Genomic DNA, 9,373 nt, shown 5'->3' on the forward strand with positions numbered 1-9,373 from the left:
ATTACTGTTTTATGCAATTTTTTGTGTTCTGCTGCTAGAATTATAGTATGAGGAGAAAGAGTTCAAAAACATTGGAAGCACTGCAAGACAATAACAGAAAATATCCTCAAAATCAAAAATGACTTGCAGTAAAAGTAGAGGAGTAACCAAATCAGACTCCGCAGATATTTTACAATCACTTCTGTGATACAGCAGAAGTGGTAAGCAATTACAAAACAAAATACATTTAAATCCAGCATGAATCTGACCCAGGGCACTTTTTTATTCATTTCATTTCAACACAGTTTATTATGGAGGCTGTCTCCAGTGCATGCTGCCTATGATAAAGTGTCCCATCCTCCTCTTATAATCCCGGGTCCTATCCACAGATGGAACAATGTTCTTTTAAATGACAGCATTATTAGAATTCTGTGAAAGCCATACAAGGCTTACCACAGCAAATTATTACCATGACACAGCAAAAAGTGTCCTTTATATCCAAGTTCTGTTGTTGACAACTCAAGCTTCATTCATCTTGGTAAGATTTAGAAGAAAACACAGAACAATCAGCACTTTTTATACAGCCAAACTGGACTAATGTAAGCATAGAGGTGAAACCCTAAGAGGTTTAATTATAGTGTGCAATTATGACTGTGTGTGTGCGTGATGCTGTGTACTCCAACGCGATAATACTTACTCTAATAATTTTTACACAAAGTGGACCAGTGCTAAACAAGTCTGGGGACACTAAAAATCCTGCTCATGGTTAAATAATGAGTTCATCTCTAAAGTTCCTCTTTGTTTTCTCTGATTGCTTCGAAAGCAACTATTCAGTGTCCCCAGTCAAAAGTCAGAGATAAGGGCAGAGAAGCTGGTCATATCTTTAAATGAGATAAACCGCCTGAGCGCAAGAGAGGGAGAGAGAGTGGAGCCAGAGGAATGACAGAGATGGAAACACAGAGAGAGGAAACAGGACGATACCGAGAGATTGTGTTGGTGTGTGCATGCTGGAGGCTGTCTCTTTCGAAAACTCTATTAAAACACCGCCATGCCCCAGCGCTGCATCAGAATACATTAGAGTACATTAGAATACATTAGAGGATTTAAAAGCAAGACTGGAGCTATTAATGCATCTGGACAGCAAAAGCCTCCATAATGATATGGGTGCTATACACTCTCTCCTGCTCTCTATCTCACAATCCCCCCCCCCCCCCCCGCCCCCCACACACACACACATACACAGTAGCAAACACACCAGGCACACACCCACAGTCTCTGCCTGCCTGTGTGATGTCATAGTGGAAGAGAAATGAACATCTGTCGAATCGTATCACTCAAGGTCCCAAAGAGACCTACAGTACTGTACAACCACACACACACAGAGGCTGAGGAGAGGAGAGAAAAGGCATGGCAGGTTAGGCTGGAGGCGGATCTCATGACGTCTCGAGGGGGGTGGGGGCGGGGGGGGGTTATTTGTGTGCTCCGATGAATTCAGAGGATGACAGTTAGTGTGTAAAGGTGGTGCAGGTTTGCAGCCACCAGGCACTCACAACTTCATGTGATGATAATGATGAGCTACACTGTTACACGGTGCCCCTACATCTCATCATCTCAGCTGGCTGTCCACCGCTGCTGTGCCATTAGCCCATCCAATCAGGACTGTATGTGGGTGTAGGAGTTAAGTCATCAGATCAGAGAGAAGAGAGCAATTCCAGCCAGACAGATGGTGATATTAATAAAAACAGAATGTGAGAGGGCTTGATAGGGAGGGATGAGATAGAAATAATGGTGGAAAGATGATTAATAACGACAAGGGCTTCCAACAGACTGGTAAATAATGAGTAGAGGTGCATACAGAAATAAACAACTCAGGGGTGGAGGATATCACAGCAGATGAAGAGATGGAAAAAAGTGAATGTGACTGGGAAAGACTAGATTTAGAAATGTTCTTTTAGAGTACAGAGGGTTGAAAGGCGGGAGAAATTCCGGAGGAGGGAGGGCAAACAGTAATCATTGAGAAACAAGACCAAATCAGCTTTTCCAGAGTTGAAAACAGCTCATTCAAACATGCCGAAGTGAAACGTCATGCATTCACACGCCCCCATGCACACACACACACACACAAAAAAACATGAACAAATTCATACAACAAACAGACAACCAGCCCACGCAGAAACAGACGGCAAAAGTGGCTACAGCAGATTCTGAAAGTCAACACTTTTATTCTGTGGTTACTATGGTAGTGGTAGCCATTGCGTCATTGCTGGGTTGCCATGGGCACTTTTATAGTGGCAATATCAGCTCATACCCCCCCCCCCCCCTCCCCTCTTCCCATCCCCCCACCGCCTCCTCTTTTTGCCTTTTTATACGTACGTTACCCTTGAGGCTGTCAGAGCTAGCTTTGTTATGAAGCATTTAACTCTCACACGCAGCGGACGCACTGTAACTTCAGTGACCGCAGGCTCCACATGTACATAAATACACTAATTGACACTCACATACAGTACTGTGTACACGCTAACAAGCTTGATGAAAGAGCCTGGGTGTGGACATGACTCAGTTAGATGACACACATGTACAGATAGTGTGCATATTTACAGTCACACAAACTTTTCAATGGTTGAAGGAGCACACTGCAAGAAACCAAGGAGCAAAAACAGGAAAATGAAAGTGCCTGTGATTGGTGGTTAATTCAGTCTTACCCGGATGAGCCGGTGGTGTCAGCCTCAGGATGCTCAGGGGCGGGGCAGCAAAACTGATGCAGCACTGTCTCGCTCCTGCAGGACAGACAACAGAGGAGGAGGAGAGGTGAGCAAGGGGAGAGGAGACATTAGAGGTGGACAGAATTGGAAGAACAACGTGTCATTCAGTAATTATTGGCTGTTTGCTTTGTTCCCTCCTTCAGTTCATTCTTAGTCCAACATCCCAAAAGATCCTGAGGAGGCTCTCATTAGACTCTTCTGGATTATTTGCATGGTTTCTGTTTACGATTTGGCACTGATCCCAGGGTAAATACCCTATGTAGGTCAATCCAAGGCTGAGAACGCTTACAATGTGTGAGTGTATTTATATGTTTGTGTGTGTGTGTGTGTGTGTGTGTGTGTGTGTGTATGTGTGTGTGTGTCTGGATGTGCTTGTTTATGCCCCCTTTCAATCCATCAGAGCAGTGGTGATTTAGCAGAATTCCCAAACCCAATCTGGACAGATGGTAACTTCAGCTCTGTTTCCTCGTCTTAAGTTCGCTTCTCTTATTTCTCTCTCAAACATCTTAAATTTACATTCATATTTTGAGTATTTTGCTGGCACACTTATTTAGAGCAATTTAGAGTGAAAAGCACAAAACTATATAACTGACACACATAATGTGTAAGCCGTTGCATAGATCGACCCTTCTGACCTTCTGGATGCTGGATGACCTCTCACTACCAGACATAAAAATGAGCATGATCATGACTTTAAATAACATCTTAAAGATACATTGTTTCAGAGGTGTGGGGGCGGGCATAGGTCACATTATCCTCTTCCACAATAAGCCCAAAGCATTCAGTTAACAGTGAATTTCTTGGCTACGCTACAGTAAGTCTTCTGACCTGGGCTCAGCATATTGCAAGTGACACAGACCCACACTGACAGCCAGTCAGAGTCATTGTAAGCCTCAGAGTGACAGTCTGAGCTATAAAAAGCTTCATTTTCACAGCAACTTCTACAGACTTAAAGGGACACTGTTTTTTTTTTTCTCCTTGTTTTTAATACCTCCAATCAACACTCCTCACACCCGGTTTCTATGAATAATACTCCTCCATCTGTTGTAACACCTACCTCACCACTGACACCCCACACACAGACTAACACGCAAACATACACACATGAATAATATGTTTTCGATTTAGCAGCACTTCTGCAGTTTACAACCTTGGCGTCAAAACTTTGTGAGCCTCTTAGAGCCTGAGATGAGGTCCCAAGCGCAGTACCCATACTCCCTTAATGGAAGGACGGCACTTTTAAAATCCATCACATTTTATTCAGAAATACTTTTTTTTGCAGTAATTCCCTCTGTTAACCACTCCCAGGGGCTTTGAAAACTCTCAAAAACACTTAAATCTCAATATTCATTTTTCAAAACAGTGATTTTCTTTATGGTGCTGCTCTCCTCTGCATCTCAAACACCAGGACCAGAAAACCTGATAAAAAAAATAAAATTAAGTACACCACCTGTAATTAGCCAAGCTAATTTCCATCATTCAGTCAGACTCATCTCTCATGCATCCAACTGATTCTTTTCAAACATGCTAATCAACGTACAGTATGTTAAATTTAGTAGGATACACTGATAGACTGAATGTAGAATAAACAATGTGACAATAATGAGTTTCATGTTTTTCCCCTCCAGGTTACTTCACAATCTTCACATAATAAGTCAATTACTTTTTCAATTTTACTTTTGTAGTCCCTTGACTTATAATCTAGCCATACACAAAGCTTTCATATATAAGATAAATCTATTTTGTCACTAAAACTATTTAATGTTTAAACAAATCTGTTAATTATTCAAGAATCCATCCATGTTCTTTGAGAGTTAACACTTCTCACGTCCTCCTCAAGGTGAAAACTAATTCAAGACATACACACATCTGTGCTGTGCAAGTGTGCAGTAGTTCACTATGTTGTAAGTTTGTAGGAGGGTCACAAGGCGAAGTAAGTGTTATGTAATGCACGGGAAAATTAAATCATGTGAATGAAACGATTTAATTACTGCACACTGTCAGAACTGAGTCTATCAGCGATATAACCTTTTGGTCATGGCCCTTTTGGCATCTGATTCATCTTTATACATCTTCATATTAAAGCCGCATGATGTAACAACCAACCAAAAAGGGAGCAAATCTCAAATATCTGAGTCAAATCTCACATCAATCATTGATTTAAAAAACACCTTAAAGATTAGGCCAACAATATATGTTAAAAATCTGTGCAATACAAATGAAGATAGAAAAAAAGGAGATTGATTCTTTTCTCTCTAAAAGGTTAGGTGAGCAATGCAAACAAGAGCAACGAGAGAAGTTCAAATACGGGGTAGAGGAAGGAGATCATAACTTAAGGCCAAAATGTAAAAACTGTGGAGCAGCAAAACTAGTTCCTGTTCACCATTAGTATGAGAGCTGAATTATTTTGCCAGGCTAATATAAATATAAATAAATAAAACAGCCTCATGCAGTGAGGAAGAGGCCAGGCTGCTTGGGTCCCTTAGTACACACACACACACACACACACACACACGCACACACAGAGTCAGCAGGTCTATCCATCTGTCTGTACAAGGCACACACATAATGGCCATCCGCATCCAACAACGCTTACAAAGAGAACAGGTGAATATTTTAAGAGTACATGCCTCCTGCCGTCGGCCCATGTTCTCTCTTGCTGTGCCCTGTCCTCCCTCTCACCGTCCCTCTCCTCTTTCCTGTTTTGTAAGAGTACTTTAAACGCAGTGCTTTTCATCGGCCGGTATCCAGTAGATGGTGTAAAAGAAAGCGGGGGGACAAGGAGGAGGGTTAACATGCAATAAAATCAGCTACATTTGTACTGTGGACTCAAAAATGATGCCAGTACATTGTGTGCACCTCCCACTGTGCCAAGGGACGCCATACTCTGTCCCTCAGGTTTCCAACCTATCTGTTTGTCCGCCAGCAAGACAGATAAACGGAGGAGACAGCTACCTTAGATGCACCCTTTTTTCCATCTCCTTCCTTCTCTCTGTTTTGGTCTCTCTCTGTACCTGTCTCACACTCTGTGCACTGAAACCCCCCTCCCTCCCTGTTTTTTTTTCTTTTTTTCTTTCTCTGGTCCATTCCAATGTCAGCCTCAAGCTCCTTCCTCTAGACACCTCCAAGGGCTCCATCAAAGACAACGACTGAGCATGCATCTTTCTCTTTCTCTGTCTCTCTCTCTCTCTCTGCCTTTTCTCTCTCCTGAGAATGGCTGATTACTGTTCGCTCCATGGGCTAAGTGGGGCAGATAGGAGGCTCAGCTGGAGAAAGAGACAGAGAATGAGTGGAGGAGAGGATCCTTTCTCTTCCCCCATAGGCACATCCACGTGCAGTGGCAACACTGACAACAATGCAAAGCATATAAACACACACAGAGCCAACCCTGCGCAACGCATGCCATATAGGGCAAAGAAAATTGGACTCTATAGGGTTAGATAAACATTTAGATTAATGCATACAGTAAAAACGTGTGAAAGAAAGCAAGTGTGCGCCGCTTGCCAACACGTGCGCCTACACTTAAACATTCAGCATGCAGACATACAGTATGCACCAAAGCACACACGTTTGTAGCATAGAAACACGCTTGCACACACAAGTCACAGACAACAGGAATAGCACAGGGCAGATCTGATCCCCAGTCAGCTGCAGACAGGATGCAGCAGGCAATGACAGGGAGGTGAATCCTCCAAAAAATGCAAGTGAAAGCTTCGCCTCCCCCTCACCTGCTTGGCCTGCCGGGAGCAAAAGTAGAAATGATGTGTTAAGCACATGGCCTCATCCAGAGAGACTTATAATCAATAAGAAAGTGGGGATGTAAGGTTACATTCAAGGACACACATCAGCAACCGCAGAGACAGGAAGGCCGATTTAAACCAGGAGCCCCACATTTCTGCCTGATCATGTGATGGATGCTGTACAGCTTTTACAATAACAATTTTAATTTATTGTGATTTCCTCCTCACCAAACCTCTCCTGTAAAATGAATAGAAATTAAGAACTGGTGTAACTCTGGTTCATGTCAAAGAATAACAAATAGTTGCCGGGGGCTAAGCTCTTTATAACAGCACAAGTCAGGTTAAAGGCAAGGCCGTAAAAGAGAGCAACAGGCAGATACACACACACAACTCAAACAGAGGAAGTGTAAAGTGTGACAGGTGAAATATTCGCTATAGATTTAATATCAACAACTCCTCTTTTTTTGTATCCCCTTCTGCACTCCTCTGCTCCTCTCAACTCCTGCTCTGTTCTGTGTTGCTCCTCTCAGTGGGGGTGGAGTCCCAGAGAGACCAATCAGGACTCCTGCTGGGATACAACTTATGAACAGAACACACACGCGCGCGCGCACACACACACACACACGCACACACACACGCACAGAAGGAGAAAAAGAGAGAAGGATGGGTTTTCTCTCATTAGGTGATGTGCTGATGTACTGTGAGGCTCCGGTGCCAGGCAGGGGGTCGTGGTGGTGGTGGTGGTATGTGTGTGTGTGTGTGTGTGTGTGTGTGTGTGTGTGTGTGTGTGTGTGTGTGTGTGTGTGTGTGTGTGACTGTATGCACGTGTGTCTCATCTAACACAGCAACATCAGAGGCCCGAGAGGTCCCGTGAGAATTCTCAGATCCCGTGCAGTAATTAATAGAGAAACCCAGCAGCACCATGGACAGCGACTCGCGGTGTCTCATCATCACACATGAAGCTGCTCCTGTCTCGAGCTGACATTGACCGCTGCGCCGAGTGTTTTCCCAGCACACACACACACACACACACACACACACACACACACACACACACACACACACACACACACACACACACACACACACACACACACACAGGCCTACAGCTGTTTGTTATGTAATGATCCAGTGATCGTGATCCAGTTTCTCATTTAAATAATCCACCTCTTCCTCTTCTGGCACAGTCCTGAGCAGACACACACAGCTGAAAATTAGAAATTTTCAAGCGCCTTCTTCATTAATTAAACGCCTCTCAATCTGCAGGACACGCACGTGCGCGCGTGTACGTTTCATAATTATTCAGTGTTAGACTAATGCCACACAAATACTATGAAGAATTTGAAAAGACAACTATAACCAAGGTAAGAAATGCATTTGGCTGTGGGTCGATACTGCAGAAATCTCAATACCATTTTTAAAAAATGTATTAAACACCCTCAAAACCTTCTTTTTGCCTATACAGTATATTCCCTAATGGACTATATTAAGACAGACGCACACATATAACATATACTCACTCGGATTTCTTAGTCAGGGCCAAGGATCGACAAAGGGTTGTCGAGGTCATCGGAACCAAAGAGCGGCAGCTGGGGCAACTTCCATCGTTTTCTGGGTCACTTTCAACCGGGGTAACCACGGACGGGTCGGCCGGGACCAGCTGCATGTCTCCTGGGTCCATAGGTTGTGGAGGCGACGGCTGAACCCCCGGAGCCGCCTCGACCTGTGCTGTTGGAGGCGCATGGTCTGGCAGAGACCCCGCACTAGGGTCCTGAGGGTGATGGTGATGATGAAGGCAGCTGGGGTCGGGGTGATGATGATGGTGGTGGTGGTGAGGGTAAGGATGCTGCTGTTGTACCCTGACGTCCCGCAGGTGCCTGTTTTCGCCGATGAGGTCGTCCACCCGCCGGTCCAGCTCCTCTATCCGGGCGCGCTGGGTCTGGATGAGACTCTGCTGGTTCTGGACGATGGTGGTGAGTTCCCGCAGGTACAGAATCGCCTGCACCGGGTTTTCCAGCAGGCTGGAGCTCATCATATCCAAGACAAGAAGAGGGATGAGAAGGATAAGAAGAAGAAAAGAAGCTGGAATGACGGATGGAGGACTGGGATACAAAAATATCCGTGAGCGCGGATGAGAAGGTGAGATGTCCTTCCACTCTCCTCTCCTTTTTTTGCTCGGTTGTGAATGAGGCTGCACCGACCGAGCCAGCCTCCGCTTCTCCGGTCGTTTCCTTCCCTCCGCTCTCTCTCTCTCTCTCTCTCTCTCTCTCTCTCTCTCTCTCTCTCTCTCTCTCTCTCACTGCGCTGAGTGGTGCTGATGAGAGGAGCCAGATCCAGATGTGACAGGAGGGAGGGAGGGAGGAGGGGAGGAGGAGAGGCGCTGGAGGACGAATGCGTCATTACGCACAGGCACGAGAAAACTCCAGAGCAAGATCGCACCCTATAGGCTGTATAAAGAGGTTCAACATTTGAGCCAGTGTGTGATTTACTGCACACGAAATCTGAAGATATTTTTTTCCCAGCACACGTCTATTCTATTTTCCGATATAGTTTACCACAGGTCGCCAGAATATTCTTTTCCTTAGAATAATATACATGTATGATGATAATAATAATACATTTAGATTGAAAATTCATTCTTGGCCGTGGAAACAGCAGTTGACAAATCAGTGTCACCTCAAGGTCCATTCAGTAGCTGTTCTGAAGCTTTTGATGATATCACATAATCTTCACTTGGGAGAATGCTTTGTCAACTATTTTACACCAATTGGAGTTGCATTTAAATGATGCATGAAGAGTGAGATAAAAGAAATACAATTTCTTTAAAAAAAAAAAACAATGATAAAGTGGGTTTTCCAAGTTTTATACCTCTTACGTTGACCATTAGTTCAG

At 44.3% G+C, this 9,373-nt stretch overlaps 1 protein-coding gene across 5 annotated transcripts in view; it reads right to left on the bottom strand.

The window, feature by feature from the left end:
• Nucleotides 1–9,373, bottom strand: part of iqsec3b (IQ motif and Sec7 domain ArfGEF 3b) — a 34,807-nt gene that overhangs the window by 23,084 nt on the left and 2,350 nt on the right. For 3 of the 5 annotated variants that reach the window (XR_006096190.1, XM_042411406.1, XM_042411408.1), the window contains exons 1-2: nucleotides 8,002–9,048; nucleotides 2,682–2,756 (exon numbers count right to left, since the gene is read on the bottom strand). Coding sequence is in view for 3 of the 5 variants with exons in the window: in XM_042411406.1 (XP_042267340.1) it covers nucleotides 2,682–2,756; nucleotides 8,002–8,516 (590 nt within the window). In the remaining 2 variants the exon portion in view is untranslated. Of the gene's footprint in view, nucleotides 1–2,681; nucleotides 2,757–8,001; nucleotides 9,049–9,373 lie in introns of those variants that run through there. The other 2 variants (XM_042411410.1, XM_042411409.1) reach the window with 2 other exon arrangements.

Source organism: Thunnus maccoyii, chromosome 5 (genome assembly GCF_910596095.1).
Source record: "Thunnus maccoyii chromosome 5, fThuMac1.1, whole genome shotgun sequence".
Taxonomy (NCBI): domain Eukaryota; kingdom Metazoa; phylum Chordata; class Actinopteri; order Scombriformes; family Scombridae; genus Thunnus; species Thunnus maccoyii.